The 20,770-nt window shown below is 40.6% G+C and overlaps 1 protein-coding gene across 2 annotated transcripts in view; it reads right to left on the bottom strand.

Moving 5' to 3' along the window:
• appa (amyloid beta (A4) precursor protein a) overlaps positions 1–17,448 on the bottom strand; it is a 28,115-nt gene extending 10,667 nt beyond the window's left edge. Inside the window, exons 1-5 of one of the 2 annotated variants that reach the window (XM_077512376.1) lie at positions 17,221–17,448; positions 3,641–3,808; positions 2,793–2,922; positions 1,640–1,752; positions 1,352–1,542 (exon numbers count right to left, since the gene is read on the bottom strand). In XM_077512376.1, the coding sequence (XP_077368502.1) occupies positions 1,352–1,542; positions 1,640–1,752; positions 2,793–2,922; positions 3,641–3,808; positions 17,221–17,280 (662 nt within the window). In that variant the 5' untranslated portion in view covers positions 17,281–17,448. The remainder of the gene's footprint in view (positions 1–1,351; positions 1,543–1,639; positions 1,753–2,792; positions 2,923–3,640; positions 3,809–17,220) is intronic. The other variant, XM_077512377.1, reaches the window with a different exon arrangement.
• Between the last annotated feature and the right edge of the window lie 3,322 nt (positions 17,449–20,770).

The raw sequence follows: 20,770 nt of genomic DNA on the forward strand, positions 1-20,770 counted from the left end.
TGAGGACAGAAACTCCTGAGACATGTCAGAATATACTGTAATTATTAGAGTTGATTTATTGTGCAGCATTGTCCATCATTTATCATGTGAATGCTACGAATCAGGCATTTTAACCAATTCCACATTTTAACAACACTAAATAGCAGACCTGTATTTAGCCCATTTTTTGGGGGTGCTTCAGCACTAGGTCGTTAGCTAAAATTTCCCCCAAAGCAAGGAAACGTTGCAGGTGGTCAGACTGAAAGCTTATGGCCACCACTGCCATTTTTCAGTGGAATGAGGGAAACAAGTGTGAATATTAATGTCTCTATTGTGCTGCTATTGGCTACCTTATGTGGTGTGTGTGCATGTAAGTATCCGCACAGAAAAAAAGTTGCCTCATGGAGCCCCTAAGATGACATGGTAGAAAAAAAAAAAAAAAAAAAAAAAACAACAACAACTTTGCGTTCCCTCGCAAAAATACTTTGCGTTCTTCGTGAGAGAACGCAAAGTTGTTTTGCGAGGGAACGCAAAGTTGTTTTTTTTCGCCTAAAATGCCATCTTAGGTGCTCCGTAAACACTTCCGTGTCATCTTCCATGTGACCAAAAGCGACGAGGATGGAACGTTTGTAAACATGAAACAAAGCAGTAGGAAAGCTTTCCCAAAGCGACTAGGATGGAGCATATATTTTCCCACTGCTTTGTTTACACGTCGCTTTTGGTCACATGGAAGTTGACCCGGAAGCGTTTACGCCGCACCGAAGGTGACATGGTAGGCGAAAAAAAGACAACTTTGCGTTCCCTCACAAAACAACTGCGTTCTCTCGCAAAGATTGGGTTCTAACGCAAAGATGTTTTGCGAGGGAATGCAATGTTTTTTTTCCCCTACCATGTCACCAAAACCTACATTTTGAAGTGTATTTTTATTTATATATTTGTATTAAAGCCAAGTATCAAATAGAGTACCCTTCCCCATAAATTAGAGTTAAGATGTCTATATTTTACTATGAGTCTTTTTCTCCTTTGCATAAAATTGATTAGATTTGGTTTACTCAATGACTTCCCACGTAATATTTGGAGTACAAAGTATCCCCAAACCACATCAAACTACACCCCAATGTGCTCAGTTGATTGGACAATGCGATGTATAAATTGTTTCACTGTAAGTATTTGCATTTAAGTAATTTCATGTTCATGGTAGGTTAGAAACTAGGTGGTTCCTGTGTTGTTTCTCAACATCCTAAGCAATTTCCTTTCATCTGAGGGTAACGCCAATACCCGTGTGTCAACAACGTTATTGCAATCTTTCAGTGACTCAGCTGAGTGACGAGCTCTCAGCTTTCTCAATTTCTACATTGTAACATGCCTGTACCTGTTGTCAGAATAGTCCGTCTCGGCTCCACCCCACCAAACATCAGAATCGTCGCCGTCCTGCTCGGCGCTGTCCGCGTCACGCTCAGCCTCTGTTGGACAGCACACAAACTCCACCCCTCGGAAACGGTCAATACCGCATGGAAGAAGCATTCCGTAGTCATGGAGATTCATGGTCCGGTCTGTGCAGGACTAGATAATTGTTGAAAAAGGGCAGCGTGAGAGGAAAGGTCTATTTTTTTGCGGTCTGATACAGAAGTGATGTTTGTGTGCATGCGTCTGTCCTCACTTCCTTGGCCACGGTATGCCAGTGCAGGTGGCTCTCACACTGGTCCATGCGCTCCTGATGCAAGAATTTGCACTTATCAGGAACCAGCAAGGCGTCACTCACAAATTCCCCCACTGTAACACAGATAACATCTCTATTTAATACACAATAAATGCGCGGCTTCAGCTCTGTGTCATGGTAGCACTTTTCCTAGTATTGTACCTTTTTGTAGCTATGGAAACCACAAGTCAGTTGTCTTATGTTTGAATAACATTGCTTAATCTTCACTTCCTCAAAGGAAGAGGTTTAACATGGTAAGAAGGACTCTACAAGTGCAATTCCATCTTGGACCAATCTTAACAGATTCTGGGATCCTTGCATGTTCTCTGCATTCATATGTTGTTTTCTACAGGTACTTGAGTTTACCCCCACAACCACAAGGTCAGGATGAGTTCTGGTAGGGCTGGGTAACGATTCAAATTTCCTCAATCGATTCGATTTTGATTCACCAGAGTTCAGTTTGATTCAATTTTGATTTTTTTTTTCTGATTTGATTCACTTCAGTTCAATCCAACTTGAATGATTTTTAAACATCAAGTTTTCTTAAATATCAATGACATGATTTAAAAAAAAAAAAAAAAAAAAAAAAAACTGAAAACATTACATTCCAAATTACATTTTGCAGAGGCAGTAACTGCTTAAATTATGTTTATTAATGAAAATGACACATTATAATCACTTAAATGTTACACAAACATTGATAACATGGATGAGATGAAAATGTTTTCATAATTCAAATGCAACAATTGTAAAGATAAATTAAAAACATTATGAATTATCATAATGTGCAACAAGTCAGGTATTTCATAATTTTAAGAAAATACTTTTAAATGCATGTCAAACAACATTTTATCATATTTTCAAATCAAAATAATCCTCATAAATCAAATTACTACGATCCATAGTCCAAAGTTTTTGAGCGGATTTTACACCTCAAACATTTCCATTCGCCCCCCCTAATATTCTGCATGCGCCCCCAAGTGGTGCTGTGTAAATCCGGCCCTGCTCCCCAAATTCATTGGAATTTGTACAATCCAAATTATCATTTGTAGGTGTCTGCCAACCAAATACTTGTGAGAAAAAAAAAAAAAGTGTCAATGCAAGCCGAACTCACCCAAACAGCGGTACGGCACGACGATGTGCATGTGACTGCGACACTGCTTGCGACCCTTCTTGCACCAGTTCTGGATGCTGACGGGCTGGTTGGCCTCCACCACATTGGTAATCTGGAGCTCTGGATAAACCTGCACATGGAAAGAATTCATCCAAGGTTTTCGGACAGGTTATCACACTGATGATTCTGAAAGCATACTTTTTTTTATCTCGTTTGAAAAAGCGGAGCTGATTTCAAAGATTCTGTTGATTGTGATATATTTTAAATGTTGTAGTATATTGATTGGTGTGGCATCTTGACAGATACTCTACACAACATTATTGCACAACATTTTCATCTCTTTAAATTACCTATTTTCACTGTGTAACATTTCTGTCACTAGCAACTAGTTTTTAATCAACAAAAATAGACTTATGTACTACTTAAACTTAATTTTGGTTATCACTTAAAGACTGAGCTTGTGGCATAAGTCACATGGATGTAAAGCGCTTGTTTACATGTACAACAACAGGTAGATACACATGTTCCCTAAACAATAAGGTAATGCAGTAAATCTGATGGAAAATATACACAATGTGTGGTAAAACTTATTTTAGTCAGCTAAAGGGAACATTATGAACCAGGGTCTTCTTTTTTTTTTTTTCTCACTGCGACAAAAATAACCATAACAACTAACAATAGGCTAAATGCAGCTCAAGTACTGACTGCATCAAAAGTGGAGATGATAAAAATGCCCAGGGAGAAAATTATGTCTCTGGCTGCTTCTCGCCTGCCTATTTTTTCCCCCACTTTCACACGATCCCAAATTTACCAACAGAAAATAGAAAAATAGAAATAGAGCCTCTTACCTCCTGGCAGTACTGCAGGATGCCTTCCTTGGTTCCAACACAGCTCTTGGTGCCTGAGGGGTCTGGTTCCCACTTGCCGCTCTGCACATTGACATGCATGTTGAGTTTACCGCAGAACATGGCCACCTGGGGCTCAGCGAGCAGTCCCGTCAAACCATCTGTCGGCACCTATAAGACAAGGTGAGAGGGGTTTTTATAAAGGCGTGTTTTGAGCACATGGCTGCAGTTAAATGAATTCTATTTGCTAGAATAATGCAGCATGGCGGCTTACATCACTGTTGATGGAAACACAAGTAACCGCATTGGAGGAGGAAGTAAAAGCAGAATCGTAAAATAGAATAGTAAAACCTACTGAAAGCCCCTCTGTAATGTCCGGAGAGTAGAGGTGCGAGTTTCCGAGTAGTACCTGATGATACCAAACATTCCCACCTGAGTGAGTTGCACTGAAGGCAATGGGCTCTATTATTATTGCCAGCGCAAGGCTGGCACAAAGCGCTGTCTAATTGTGCGTATAGGTGGAGCTTATTCTCTTTTGGTGTGTTTGTAGATTTTGCACCGGTAGAATTGGGCGTGGCGCACATTTGTAGGATAGAACTAGTGTTGTTACGATACCGATACTGGTATCGGGAGAGGCCCCGATACTGCATTAAAGCAGTGGTATCGGCATCAGCAAGTACTAACAAGTAATATGCCGATACCATTATTTCCGACACTAATATAGGACTTTGGATGCAGCATCTTGTGTCTCGCTTGTGCACGACATTCACTGATTTGTAACATGTTCTGTTCACTGCATGTTGATCCAAGATATTCTATTGAGCATTGAATGCTCTGAACCACGATGGGATTTATACATTATTTTAAGGTGGTTAAACTCCATCAATTCATTGAATTTTAAAGTTTTTAGTGGTATAAATATTGGATTAGTGAGGTCTCTTACTCTCTTTAACCACATCCAAACACGACACGAATAGCACGTTTCAGTAATAAATAGTGTTGTTCCGATACCGTTTTTTGGCTCCCGATACCGCTACCCAGCTTTGCAGTATTGGCCCATACCGATACCATACCGATACTTAAGGTTTTTTTTCCTCAACATGAAAAAGCTGTCCTGCCATTGGTTCAGAGCATTCAAGGACCAATAAGATATCTTAGATCAGCATGCAGTGAGCATGTCACATACCAGTGAATGTCGTGCATGAGCAAGACACTGCATCCAAAATCCTATATTAGCATTGGATTTAAATGGTATCGGCACGTTACTTGTGAGTAGTCACCGATACCACTGTTTTAATGCAGTATCGGCACCTCTGCTGATACCAGGATCGGTATCGGAACAACACTAGTAATAAATAAATACTGACTGGACAACCTCTAAACACAGCAGTGATTTAATCGCGCGTCACATTTGACAACAATAAACCAATAACGACATTAATGCAGTCTTACGCCCTGTGCTTCGTTGGAGGCTTTTTCATGTTCTTCATCAACATCATGTTATATATATACACTGTATAATCTCTCTGTTGAGTCAAATCTCAAATTAATTTCTCTCTCTGTCACTGCAAGAGCAATGTAGTGATGTGCGTGAGCTGCAACAGAGGATAGCCTGAATTTAATAATTTTGTTTTTTTAGGAGCCTGTGCGGGAAAAACACTGTTGGCATTGTATTTCCAAATCAGCCTGAACCAAATCAGAGGGAATACTGAGGGGTAGAGGGAGAGAAGAGAGGGACCAGTTCCATTGTGCTCTTCCTAATCTTGTTAATGGTTTTGAAGCCCCTGGCAGGCAAACAAATGCTGTTTTATGAGATGGAGCCTCCTTCCCCCCTGCAGACTGATTCACCCAGAGCAGTCTGAGGCATGAAGTCCTCTTCACAAGCAATGACGGATGCCTGGAAAATAAGTGTGAAGGTTTAAAAAAAAAAAAAAAAAAAAAAAAAAAAAAAAAAAAAAAACAAGAAGAGAAAAAAAGAAAAACCTGTTTTGTGAAGTTTCTCCTTATCTTGCATAACCTGGCAATAGCCATATTATAATACATATCCCTCTGGTACCTCTCCACAGTAATTGCGTCAGGAAAAGGCGGGACATTCTGTACAATAATCCGAGCTGATTGGACGATGCGACATTCTACACGTTTGTTAACCAATCACAGCCACGGGTGAAAATTTCATGTTCGTTTTTGCCGAAGGGGTAAAAGCACGAACATCTTAGCAGCTAGAAATGCATGAAGTGTCCCTCGCTGTACAACAGTCAACAAGGAAACGGTGAGTAATTCTAAGATAACAGAATTAATTGTAGCATCCATTGGTCCATGTTAGGTTTGTTTGTTAGGTCCAGCGTCAGCACTGGCTTCCTGGTTTCGTCACAGTTGCATATCCCGCCCCCAAACACAATGTCGCTCTGTGATTGGTCGCAACCACCAGTGGTTCAGGAACGGCGGTTATCTGCGGGAGCGGTACAAGATGGTATACTCCGGAGTTTGTGAACTCACAAATACCGTGAGAATTCATCTTGCGAGAGAAAGGTTATATCTTGCGCCTTCGCTGCCTTAATCTTCGTACAATCAAGAACGAGGGTTGACAATGACAGCATTATGGGATACTGTGCAAAAAGCCGGAGGGTTTCATTCACGGGGGAGGACATCGTGAGAGAAAAAGTAACCGGTATGCATTGTTTACATTTTTATATCTCGCCCCCGTAAAGAGGTTTCCGGTTGCCGTTAGGAATAATGACTATTGACTACCGCTGCCAAAAGCCTTCTCTTCTTCTTAGTGCTCCAGCGAGGGTTGGGTAATCCTGTGGCTTCCCTCGTGGTCTTCTCCAGCCTGCGGCCTTTGGGTCAATCTGGAGAATGGCTCTTTTAGGATGGTCTGGGGGCAGACTAAGGACATGGCCGAACCAGCGGGTGCGGCGTTGTGTGCGACCAAGGAAGATGCTCGGGGCTGGCGCCTGCGGGCTCTAAGCACTTCATTGGAGATTCGCTGTGGCCACCTGATGTTCTTGACGGTTCTGAGAGCTCTGCTGTCAAAGTCATCGATAGTTGCGGCGAGAGTGTCATTCAGGGGCCATGTTTCTGAGCCATAAAGCAGGATGGAGAGTATGGCGGAGTTGTAAATCCGGAGCTTCGTCTGCCGATGGTATAGAGGGGAATTACTTCTCGCGCATGCGCTAACGGTACGGGGTCGATGCGGTGTGTATTTATGTCATTTTTCTACATGACGTTCTGACGCCACAGGGGGTAGGCGAGGGTCACATTTGGCTGACGTCGGATTGGTGTTTCTAGGCCTTGAGACTGAAAGCCCAAAGGATCAAATCCAATTTTGCTATAAGCAGCAAAGAGTTGCTTTCAACTCAAGTCATTTTTACATGTCCTATCATTTAATTAATGCCCAATTCTCACGGTGACCTCATCCACTGTGCCTCTGGCCTCTCACTGTCCCTTATCGAACATAAGTCACTTTCTCTCTGCTTGGGGTCCAAGTAAGCGGCTCTATGCCAACCCTCTCTCAAACATGAAAATGTGTTTGTTTCCTCCTGTTTTAGCCCATTAGTCATGTCCACGCCCATCATTTCCCGCCTGCACCTCAACTGTTGTTACTACTTCACTAATTCTACTGGAGGAGAAAGAAATGGGCGAGCCAAACCTTCACTTGCAGGCTTATAAATCAGTGGGAGTAGGTACAGAGCCAAAAATTAGTGTGATGACAGCAAACCAGGAGTGATTTGACGACAAGCTTGAGCAGATGGCCAAACACTTTAGGAGATAAACAGAAGAAGTGCATTCTGGTTTAGACTAAGCTAATGTCTTGCATACATCTCAAATTTATAGATAGTCGTGCAAAGATTGTGTTCAAAATCTCAACAGATGCAACACAGAGTGAGTCCACTTTACAAATCAATTTTTGAAAATGGTGAGGCCGAGAATATCTTTGTACAAAACTCTACAGATAGCTCGAAAGCGTGTAAAGGGCAAAGCATAAATGTTTATTATTACAGGAATGAGTTTGTCTATCTTTATCCTTTCTCGCTTTGCTTCTCAATCCTGTCATTGTGCAGGGCACTAAAGAGCGGGGGGTGGTAATCTGGACAGTGAGGATTAGGACAGAAGCCCAGTCAGACAAAATATCTCAATCGGCCATGATATATTTTTCCATATCTGCAGGGAATAAACCGGGGGAACTGGGGCTGATGTTATATGAGCTTGACCCGGAGAACGTCGTTCCGTTTAAGTCAGCAGAAACTCCAGGCACATAAATGCAAGGCGTGCAAATTCTCCTGCAGTAGAAATTATACATGATGCTACAAAAGCAGACACTAATCGAAATGCTTTCCAAACTATTGCTGGATTATATTGTGAAATATGAAGCACTCTGCTTTCAAAAGTAGTGGAAAAGTGATGCCAATTCTTCTTCTTCTTTTGCATAAACATACTCAAAAGATAAATAATGTATGAGCCAATTTTAGCTTTTATTTCCTGGTATTTACATCTGCTTATACACACACGTTAAAAGGCCATATGTTGTGTCAAAATGTCCGTTTTGACCGCTACGGCCAAACAGTCAAATGTTTAGCAGAGCTCTATCCACCTTTATTCCAACCCTGATCTGCGGACTGTATTTTATTTAATTTTTTTAACCTCTGAGGCATCTGCATATTGGCTGAAATCCATCAAATGGATCCCCATTTTTGGGGGGAAATTGGCATGGGCTATGCATACAACTGTGCCACGGGCAAATGATGTTATTTAGAATGAATTTGGATTTATCCAACATATGCACAGTTACGCGAACAAAATGGGCTGGCAGGTATTCGCACGTCATGAAATGGACGGTGACTTTGCGTATGAACATTTCTACACATTTATTAGTAAATGAGACCCAATTGAGATTTGCATACCTTTCTACAATTGTAATTTCACCAAACAGACAAACAGATCAGACATACACATGCGAAAGGTGCACAATCAGTACTGCACCTTTTGGGCTGTGGTGGTAAGGCCTTGCTCAAGGGCAACTTGACAGTTGCCAGCAAGCAGACCAGGTCTCTACCACAATTAGTTGCCATTTTTTTCATTTGGTGCACTGCGAGGCTCAAATTCCTTATAGGTGAGCTACTCGTCTACTCCTTGTAAGCAAATCTATTTTACTTTAAAGATGCTCAATGCAGGAAATTGAATTTCAAATTGCTACTGCCACGTGTGGATGAAACAAACTTCATGCTCCCTCCTTTACGTACACACGACGCATATGACATCACATCCACAGACGGAGGGTGGGCAATTTGAACACGAATCTGGTCTGAAAACTATTAGCCAGAGGCGTGAAGGAGTACCCATTGTGAACAGCTAAGGTGTAAATCTGATATAATCAGAAGATGTTGATGAGTCATAAATCGTCAAATAAGAAGGCGATTGTAAAAATATTTTGAGGCAAATTGCTACATAGAGCAGCTTTACTGAAAGGGTACCAACATTTTTGTGATGTTTTGCGTCTACAAAAAAAATCAAACAATTGGCCTCACTTGAAAATCTTTTGGAGAGTGTTAAAAAAAAAAAAAAAAAAAAAAAAAAAAAAAAAAAAAGGAGGGATAAGATAGAACACAATGCAATTAGAAAATTTCTTGCAAAGGAAAAAAAATTGACATTTTACGATTTCCAAACAAAATGCAGGCAGAGGCTGCTTGACCAAATCTGGTCACAGAATTACACAGCACAGCTGATATTCAAATGGCTTAAATTTTGCATGCAATAACTGGGGCTTGATCTACTAAAGATCCCAAATAGAGGGCACTAAACTGCGTGTTCACATGCACAGAGTGTGTGCACTGTTGATAAGCCGTTTTTAGAACAAGCCTTTGGCTACTCGGGGTCAGTGGCGACAGCAGGTTGGTGACCCTTGCTTGAACAGATTGCCGCTGACAACATTCATTCAACATTCTTTTTTTTTTTTCTCTCCTGTGGTGACTTCAAGTAGCGATTCACATAAACGAGTTTTCCTGGGATGAATGAAGGAAGGGCACTCGACTAATGGATAGCGAGCAGGACTGCAGCCCAGCTTGTTGTCTCTCTGGTGATGACTTTGCACATGAAACACCCCAACAGCTCCCCCTGACATAATAGGCATATTTTCTTATGCGGTTATGCAGACAAACTGCAACAGCAGGGAAATAAAATCATGAAATGCATGCAACATGATTTCACCTCATCATCATCATACTTCCTGTCTAAATCCATCAGTCGAGTTTTCCTTTCATTTAGGAGCATTTTTTTAAGGTATCAAGATATGGTTCCACAGCAACTGACAATGTCACACGCATCTTCTTCCTCAACATAAAAGCCTTGAAAGGGTTAACGTATTTGTGGGCACGATAAGAACACCCTTAGCTACCACGCATTCTTTGAAGTGTTCCCCCCACCATGACCACCCCTTTTCTGGGCGCTGGTCTTGCTGCGCTATTAATTACGCAGCCTTATCAGTGTGGCCCATGCCTGCCGTGGGGAGAGGGAGGCTGTTAGTTTTCTGGTCCTAACCCAAGGGGAACACTCCCTGATGTGCATGCGTACAATCTGTGGCATTTCTTTTGCCATAACAATTACAAATCTGGAGCAAGATGCTGCATCACAGCATTGTGGAATTGTGTTTTATTTGGTCGCCATTACAAGTCTAGCAAAAACTGTTGCGAATCAGAAAATCGGTTGTGATTTGAAGAACCAAGTCAAATCATTACATTTTACAATGTTTGGGATCGCTTGAATTGTATCGCACCCCATGTATCGAGGTAAGTATCGAATCATCTTTTTATGATATGCAATTTAAGAGCCTCAAACAATAGTTTGTTGGCAGCAAATGTGATTACAGTTCTTCCTGCTTCCAATGTTGCTTTGAATCCATCACATACAAATGTGTGAAATTAATTTGACACGTGGATGAAGAACATTTTCAACTGCATTTGTATCCATATGATGGAGGCACTCCGTGTTCCCTTCGTCCTAATTGCCATGGAGACTGAGGATGCACACATCCGCCCTTCTTCCCACCATTGGGAAACCAACAGCTACGTCTTGTCTCCGCCATCATCACTGTGGCAACGGAGGCAACACCTTAACTCACGTCACCTGGGACCATAAATTTTGTCATTATGTGTCTAGATGTGAAATCTGCGAGGCTCCAGATTATGTATGCAATGCACGAACAGTTGAAAGCACACAGATGCAGCCACAATCAGGTTGTTCATGTAGCATTTGAGGTGTCAATTCAGCTATAGATCGGCCTGTCGCAATAAAATTTCCAGATGATATATTTTCCCAGAAACTTCGATAACGATAGTATTGTTTTGTATATATTTTACAATTCCACTTACATATTTATTTATTCACCAGTGGATGTTAGATGAGAGTTGTTAACATTCATTAAGACAAAACAGAGCAGCCTTTAACCCGGAATTCGTGTAACCGTCAGTACTCAACAGCCAATGTGCAGTTTGTTGCTGTAAAGCAGTGGTTCTCAATCATTTTCTGTCATGCCCCCCCCCCAGGAAGAAGAAAACATCTCACGCCCCCCCACGACTATAAATATAAATAAAATTATATCCGTGTCTCTCCGCCTGTCTTCTCATCCCTGTTAAATATTTTTTTTATGCCTACACTTCATACTTCAAACTCTGTGTTCAGTGCAAAAACCCCTACACCACCAAGCGAATGCTCCCTGCGCACACTCTGCCAGTGAGAGCGCCACTGCCCCCTAATGTTGTGGAGGTGCAATTGCACTTTATTCTAAGACAGTTAAAAAAAAAAGCCAAATAAAAAAGCATGTTCCCCGAGGTCAAACGCGCCCCCCTTGACGAAGCCCCCCACACCCCACCCTAGCCGCCCCACTATTTGAGAATCATTGCTGTAAAGTGACGCAAATGTGCTACGTGTTGCTGCAGGTGAGTAAAAGTTATTACTTTCAGTACTGTTGGTAGATCAACCCAAGTAATCCTTTAGTAATGCGAGTCTTGTACAAAATGCAAATTTTAGCCACATTTGTGAATGTGTATGATTCCAAAATGGTGATGCATGTTCATTGTCAAATGGTCAGAATGATACCACCTCAACCTCAGTGATGGTATGAGCGGCCGAAGAGGTGATTCATTTTGATTTCAACGGGCTCTCAGAAGGAAGGTCAGACACACGCCAACCATAAAGTGCGCAAAACATCGTCACTCGAAAGGCATGGCGGCACCAACAGGATCTGGACGTGAAATGGCATGTACACGCTTGAATGTGCACGGCCTACACGCCCGCGAGAAGGCAAATCAGCGCAACTCACTTCACAATTATTAATAAAATCTGGCACTAACAGCTGCCTACTCGCCAGCTGTGAAATGAAGGCCACGCTCTGGCAGCAAACCGGTGACATTTACAGGCGGGTGTCACACCTTACAGTGATGAATGATGCTACTTGCGGAGAAGAAGCAGGATGGAGTAAACATTTTGGGCCCAGTAGAGCACATTTTAATGAGGCTTCGAGCTCTGCATTAGTCCCACTTTGTAGATAAAGATAAAAATAAACAGGAAGTTACACTAAAGTGTAACTTTTATAACTTAACGATTGGAATCAGATTTTGGGAGCGTGTAAATCTGAACTATATAACAATCTTCTTTCATCGGTCCTCTTCATCGCTATTGTATTCAAGTGCCCTTTTTGCCATATAAGTCACATTTTGAGACAGCAAGCATTTTATTGTAGAGAACAATAACAATCCCCCCTAAGGAGTTACAAAGGCCATTTGTGTCACGATTAGGGGTGTGAATTGCCTAGTACCTGACTATTCGATTCGTATCACGATTCACAGGTCACGATTCGATTCCGATTAATCCCGATACGAATTTATAAGTCGATTGTTGCGATTTTTTTCATTCCAATTTAGAAAATACTAATCAGTAAGCTTGTAGAGTGTAAGATTTATATGAAAATGTATTATTTATCTGAAATTTCAGTCTTATAGAGGTTGTAATCTGTTTCATGTTTGAACAGCATTAAAATAAAATATTAAGGCTTAATGTTCCGTTCATATAACATTCTTCCATGCTCAAGGTGTGAATCCTAAAAAAAATGTTTTATTTGTGTGTGTGTTGACCCATAATTCATGTTGTTTTCAAAAGGTATGGTGGAAATTCCCTGTGTGTGACACACACACGTACACACTGGCAGGAAACCAACGCCCACAGTGTACATGGCCGCAATTGGGCCCACCTGGTAAAGTTAGGCATTTTGTCAGTGCACAAATAAGCCTAAACAAGGACTTTAGGAACACGACCACATATCTTTTCAAGTTGGGTTTAATCGTGATTATGTCATTAATTGGATCCTTGAGGTTTTCAGGCCTCTGAGCGAAAAGACTGTCATGAGTCATGTAAGCAAAGAACTAGGAACAAAGATTATGCTCTGCTTAAAAGGTGTAGCCCACATGATTCATTCCATGTGTATTGATTACAAGGGGCGTGGAGGCAACAGGGATATGAAAGTGGAGAAATGGCTGAATTGAAACAAGAAAAGCAACACACCACGGCAAAGTACTGAGCAAATACTGACTTCACAGATTTTCCTTCTTGTTCACTCTCAAGTATCAACTCACTTCCTTTGTAGTGCTGTCACTATCGAATATATTTAGAATCGATTAATCGGATTCATTTTAATTTTGCATTGAAGTGTATTACAAAGCATTTTTTCCCCCGATTACACTTTATTAACCAGTGATTCGTGTTTATTTCATACTATTAGGGGTGTTAAAAAAAATCGATTCGGCGATATATCGCGATACTACATCGCGCGATTCTCGAATCGATTCAATAATCGGCAGAATCGATTTTTTTTTTTTTTTTTTTTTTTTTAGGATTCACACCTTGAGCATGGAAGAATGTTATATGAACGGCACATTAAGCCTTAATATTTTTATTTTAATGCTGTTCAAACATGAAACAGATTACAACCTCTATAAGACTGAAATTTCAGATAAATAAATAATACATTTTCATATAAATCTTACACTCTACAAGCTTACTGATTAGTATTTTCTAAATATGAATGAAAAAAAATCGCAACAATCGACTTATAAATTCGTATCGGGATTAATCGGTATCGAATCGAATCGTGACCTGTGAATCGTGATACGAATCGAAAGGTACTAGGCAATTCACACCCCTACATACTATGTATCCGTATAGTGATTAAATAAAATAAGGAGGATTGATATTGTAATGTGTTGCTGATTTGGTTATTGTGTTCCAAAGTAAAAACAGATGTTTGCAAATGTCTTATTTTGATTAAGCTCAGAAGATAATCAGGCTTCTTTCGTGAATGACTACAGAAAACATTGTTTTGTCTCACTTTTACACAAGTCCCGTCATAGCGTCCTGTTTTGTTGTTGTTTTCTTTTTTTTGTTTTCAGTCAGCAAACAAACTGTTTGGGCCATGTGTATGTCAATCACACAGTTGTCATAGCGATACAATAAACCAATTAAAAAGGAATTTAACTGTTACACTATTTACTTTCTCATTCACATTCGCCTGATACCGGAAGTAGAACTATTTCCTGCTTCCGTGTCTAAAAATCATGGGAAATGTAGTCAGACCGAACTCAAGTTCAGCATTTCTGGAGGCTGTTTCCAATGCAATGTCGGACCACGAGGTATGCTGTGTCATTATAGTTACCCCTGAAAATGTTCGAATATTTTTATCCCTGCTGCGAGAGCGCGCACACAAAAGCAAGTACTGTACTCACTCGTAATCAACAGTTGATTCGAGGTGCGTTCAATGATTACTGTCATGATACTCATTCAATTATTCACCAAACAATAATGAATAGCACGTGAGCACATTGCAGGAGGTATGTGGAAACATCTTATAATATATTTGACACGGAAAATCATAAAAGCCATATCTCAGGTAATACAATTTTTTTTCTAGGGTAACCATTGCCACAACACCGGGACCGAGCAAAAATGTTTGGATCATGGTGAGTACATTGACTTGGTAGCACTTTTAACTATCAAGCAGGATAGCATTTAGCATTAGCTAATGTGATAACACAATCTCCGGTCACCAGGTTGACTCGTGATAAAAAATGTTAACAATAGTTCCCGGTGAGAATTTTTTCTATACTTGATTTACAGCAACATTCAAGTGTCCTGTTTTTTAATCTAGAAAATCTGGTCACCGTAATTTTGTAGTATGCTGCAAACAAACTTGAGAGTCTCTCAAATGACAATCTAAGTTTGTCCCCTACTAGGCAGGCAGCTTTTCTTATGTACTCATCTCTGTGAGTAATTCCGGCGACATATATTTAAATAAGAGGGTACTGTACACGGAAAATCTTCCAATAGATTAATTACAGGAGGTCCTCATTATACGACGGTACCGACATTGGACATTTGATGATGATGTCGTCATACGGCCCAAGAGAAGGCATGCCCAACTACTGCTGCACTTACTATTTCTGCGGGGGGGTTGTATTAGGGCCTAGAGGTGTTCTACATACAAATATTTACTCAAACTGTGATTTAAGGGCCTGCGATTGGCTGGCAACCAGTCCAGGGTGTACCACGCCTACTGCCCAGAGCCAGCTGAGATAGGCTCCAGCACCCCTTGTGAGGAAGAAGCGGTCAAGAAAATGGCTGGATGGATGATTTAAGGGCTAGATGTACACTGAAAAAAAAACAACTCGTAAGATTTACTTTAAAAAAATCGTGCAAGTTTTTGCACTCACTCCAATTAGGTCAATTCTACTACTCTATATCAAGCATATCACACTCAACAGAATTAAGTAACATTTACATACACCTAAAGATTGATTACGTGGGAAATATTCAGTAAATCTTACTAAACATCATTATAAAGTTCCTTACTAAAATGTAGTAATGTGTAGTTATTTTAATTATGTCATAGGCATTGCTTATTCAGTAAATGTTAAAAACATGAATTGATTACCAATATGAAATAAATAAGTAGCCTAATTGTATTAACTTTTTCTATTTGACTTCACTTAATTATACTGAACTCTTAACCCAATACATCTTAGTGCTTGGACTAAATCTGTTGAAATAAATACAAATGTCACAATCACACCTAGGGACAATTGAGTCACTCCAATTAACCTACAATGCATGTATTTCGGAAAGTGGGAGGAAACATAGGAAGAAAATGCAAACTCCACCCAGAATGGCGAACACTGGACTCGAACCTGCGTCCTCAGCACTGGGAGTTAAATGTGCTAACCACTCACTCACCATGCGTCTAGAAAACCAATATATAATGTTAAAGAAAGCCCTTTTGTTTAGGTCTGAAAACCCCAGTAAACAATAAAAGTAATTTATGAAACAAGGTAATATCTACAAGGGCAAAAAAATCCGTTTTTACAGTGTAGGTTGGCGTATGGCTCCGGCGCGTTCCGATTTAGTACACTTGCTTCATCGTGTGCGTCAAGAAAGCTGGGGAAAATGTGTTGTTTTCTTCTACATCTTTAAAGGAACCTGCAGTTCGCATGTTACGTGTTCAAGTACATAAACATAACAAGGCTGTCGCTAACAAAGAAACGAAGGAACGAGCAGGAATGCAACAATAGCGTCCGTGGCTTCTCAGCTCTTGAGCTCTCTCGACCCTAATGCTGCAGTGCACCGCCGCCATCTTACTTCGCTTTTCTACATCAAACGACTGAAATGCGTACTTTGTAGCTCACATTGTTCATCTTGTCGCGTGTACACGGTCGCTTTGTTGTGTGTCTTAACGCCGTGGGGATCTTGAACACTATATATGTAACTGTATACGTATGTCGCCTCATTTCGCTCCCAAACACGCCCACTCTCCTAAAATTAGCCTTCGGCTCCTGGACAAGGATACAAAGCGCTTTTCACTTCACCAACATATTGGGAGTAAACAACGGAAAAGGGCACCCTGTCACGTTTACCAGTAACAAGATAGAGGTGGTATATTCCGTATCAATTTACACTACGGACAATTTGAAGCTACTACTTAGAGGATAATAATCAAAACGGCCAACATCAATTCGAATGGTCTCAAGGGGGGAAAAAAGGCTGCCACAGGTTTGACCTGAGGCTTTCACCACACACACAAAATTGTATTACGTACTCATGAAAATGGATATTCATGAAACATATGTCATGAACAGTATAGCACTGATTATTGTCGCTAGATTGCAATTTACGAATGCTGTATATGTGCTTGGTCTCGTATTAAATCGTGTTACAACAATAGATAGCGGACAAACCAATGTTAAGGCTACACTTCCGGTTCTTTCACAATCAACATATCTATAATCTCCAAAATTGCAGGTAAAATAAGCTTTTATTTATAAACATGTACTCAACCAAAAGCTCAATCAATGTAGTTTCAACCGTTTGTCATAAATGACACCCTGTTTTTGGCTTCCTTTATGATTTGTTTTATGGCGTTGTGAAAGGCTTGGACGCATAGGTTCCGGTCTGGCTGCGGCTAACATCAGCGAGCTTAGTTCCAATGACAGCCGCATCGAAACGGAGTCATGCGTTGTAACGGTAAAAAAACAACAACAGCTTCTTACCTCGCCAGCCAGAGTCGACGCCGCAACGGCCAGTAGCCATAAAGCCACTCGCTCCCCCATGTCTTTTCGCGGACACGACGCTCCTGTAGGCACCGTTTTTCCGAACAGTTACGAGTTTCGTAGGGTGAGATACTGCGTGTGCTCAGCAACCGACTCCCGTTGTCTGACTCCGCGCGAGACCCAAACCGCACAGCTGCTCCGTGCCGGATCACGTGATGATGGAGGAGTGGGATAAGCGCGCGCCCGCCCGCGCTGTCGTCATCGTCACATAAGCGCGTTCATGTAGTTATGTTTAGGATTGCTTCGTCTTAAATTAGGTTAAAATGGCAAAAATCTGGGAATACATTTATTCTACCAACGTGTTCATAGAGGTTTCCAATTGTCTATTAACTTAAGAAATTTACATTTAACCCTCGGGAAAATACTTCAGTACAGCTGAAAGTTGGGGTCCGTCCGTGGAACAGGGGCGTCCAGAGGGCGGGACCAAAGTAGAGAAAGGGCGTACTGCTAATTTATATATATATATATATATATATATATATATATATATATATATATATATATATATATATATATATATATATATATATATATAGCTGCAGGATTGCACAGCAAGTTGTAGTGCTTCATTGTCTTGTCCTACTGTCAAGTTATTTTACTCAAGTGCAGTTCCTCCAACTTGAAAGAGAAACAAGCATCCACTTGAAGGCTCCAACTGGGATTCACTCAATGACAAAAGTTTTCTTTTTCTTCCTTTTATTTTTCAATTTCAAGGTATTGACCATTAGGTTGCCCATTAGGTGAAAAACCTTTCAAACAAGAAAACAATATACACAGAATATTACAAGCACATTGAAACAATCTGGACTCATCAAAATACATCCTATTATCATTTTCTATATTCAATACAAACCATTTTATATCAATACAATGACTCATTCAATAAACACATTAAGTTAATTTAAAAAAATCATTTACATTAGTTTTTAATACATAACTCAATCATGTTTTAAACTTATTTAATTGCAAATATTTTTTTTCCTATTGTTTTTTTCCTATTTTATCTTATAAACATACACTTAAATCAATGCTACCAACTAAGCCCTCATTCAACTCCTCCTTCAGAATCATCACAATAAACTCTTCACCACGTGTGACTGAAAGCAGGCTAGAAACCGAGTATATCAATTCAAACAATTAAACAATTACCCAGCAATCAACATCCTTATAGTAAAACTCGCACTCCTAAACACCGTGCCTCTCACCAAGTCAATTCAACAGGCCTGGATACATTCAAACTCAAACAATTAATCACACCCAAACAATTAGCATTGCTAGACAAACACTAATAATATGTTGCTCTTACCGGCTGCCTCTTCAATTTTTGTGGAAGCTTGCCCTGCACTCTGATCACAACACATCTGTCAGTGATACTCCAGAGTGTGCCATGGTGCTGCTAGGTAGTTGCTAACTGCAAGGCTGATTTTAATGTGACACCAAGTGGTGCCACGCCTTAAATGCTCTGGACACAACAGGTGGCCTACTCCCATCAGTCTAAAAATCATCTACATTTATTGACTAATTTTAGTTCCTACTTTCATATTTATTTTCCAACATTACAATATTAATATGCTTAACTTAATATTTACTTGTATAAATATTAATCACTCTATGAAATTAATTAATTTTTAAGACAACAGGTTTGGCTTCACACCTACATTGTATTAAATTATGATTAATTTCCTCAACACCATCATCAGTTTTCATCTACTCAGCAGAACAGTTCACTGCTCAGGTAACCTGAGTGCTGAATCATTATTGCACTGTGCCCTGCTCGAAACACCTGAGGTTATTCTCAACCATGAGTTTCATTTCAGCCGCCAGTGGAAGATTCGTGCAATCATTTCCTCATGCACCTCGGGTGAGGAGGAGGAGGGTTCTAGTTGGCCGCCCCAGACTGAATCGTTGTGTCAGGTGGAGGGTGCAGAGTTATGGATACATCTCATCATTGTAGGGGGGTGGAGGTGGAGGACCTGAGGCTTAGGCAAAAAAAAAAAAAAAAGTCAGCTGTATAAATGTTTTTATGTTGAACAGTAAATTGCTTAACTCACACCTCAGTTTGAAAAACAAAAAAAAATCCCTTATGTATAAGAAAGTGGTACAGGAACCATGCCGATAGATGGATCTGCGAAACCCATATTGAATGCATGAGCCCGAATGAAATTCTCACATATAATAAATAGCGAATTGTATTTTTGCAACATGAGGTGATTGGTCAGAAAGAAAAAGGGCTGTTGCAGAAAAGTGGAGTGAATACGATTGCACCATCCTGTGCTAAGGACAGGTCAAGCAATACTTAAGGAGCATGCTAAATATTGGCCAATATTTATAAATAATATAAATTAATTAGATTTTTGTGAAGGAAAAATGGCAGACAATAAAGCTTTGTTTGCAGGTTTAGTAAAAGCATGTCGCAATTCACAGCACCGAGTTTGATGAGCGTTTTCTGTCCTCTAGTGGCAAAATGGCAGAGCTGCATATTGTCACCCTCATGGCCGAAGACATTTTGACAAAAATAATTTTTTGGCCTTAAAGCGTTGGTTCGGATTTTTTTGACATGAATCTCTATTTCATCCTCACCTACAGTGTGTGCGATCAGCACTGACGTACCCCTGACAGCGTTCTGTGACACGAGTTCTGGTCCGGTGTTGGACGAGAGGAAATTAGTCCAGCAAGTTGGCTGGGGTCACCTAAATAAAGCGTTTTTCTTCTAAAAACAATTTGTGTTCAAAAGAGTGATATATTTGTACGGAACCCCTCAGGTGATATGGTAGGAAAAAAAAAAAACAACGACAACTTTGCGTTCCCTCGCAAAACAACTGCGATTGCGAGGGAACGCAAAGTTGTCTTTTTTCGCCTACCATGTCACCTTAGGTGCACCGTAAACACTTCCGGGTCATCTTCCATGTGATCAAAAGCGATGTGTAAACAAAGCAGTGGGAAAATACATGCTCCATCCTCGTTGCTTTGGGAAAGCTTTCCCACTATTTTGTTTCATGTTTACAAACGTTCCATCCTCGTAGCTGCTTTTGGTCACATGGAAGATGACCCGGAAGTGTTTACGGCGCACCTAAGGTGACATGGTAGGCGAAAAAAACAACTTTGCGTCCCCTCGCAAAGAAAGATGTTTTGAGAGGGAACGCAATTTTTTTATTCTACCATATCACCTTAGGGGCTCCGTACATTTGCATACTATACTCCTTTCTGAAAAAAAGTCAGACGCCATTACCGCTGGGCACTACTTTTCTGTTCGTTCGTATCACTGCGTGTCGCCCTGTAGACAACTGATCGACGCGCTGCAGACAGGTGATAGTCGCGCCTTCCGCCTTCGACTGTTTGATGTGGATGCTTCTTTTTTTTTTTGTAACAAGTGTTAATTTATGAAATTTATACTGGGCTGGCCACTGTCTGTAAAGTACGTGGTGACCCAACACAGCACCATACTGACCCCAAGCCATCAGTGAGTGGACCGTTAGCCTAATGCCGGCGG

Source organism: Festucalex cinctus, chromosome 2 (genome assembly GCF_051991245.1).
Source record: "Festucalex cinctus isolate MCC-2025b chromosome 2, RoL_Fcin_1.0, whole genome shotgun sequence".
NCBI lineage: Eukaryota > Metazoa > Chordata > Actinopteri > Syngnathiformes > Syngnathidae > Festucalex > Festucalex cinctus.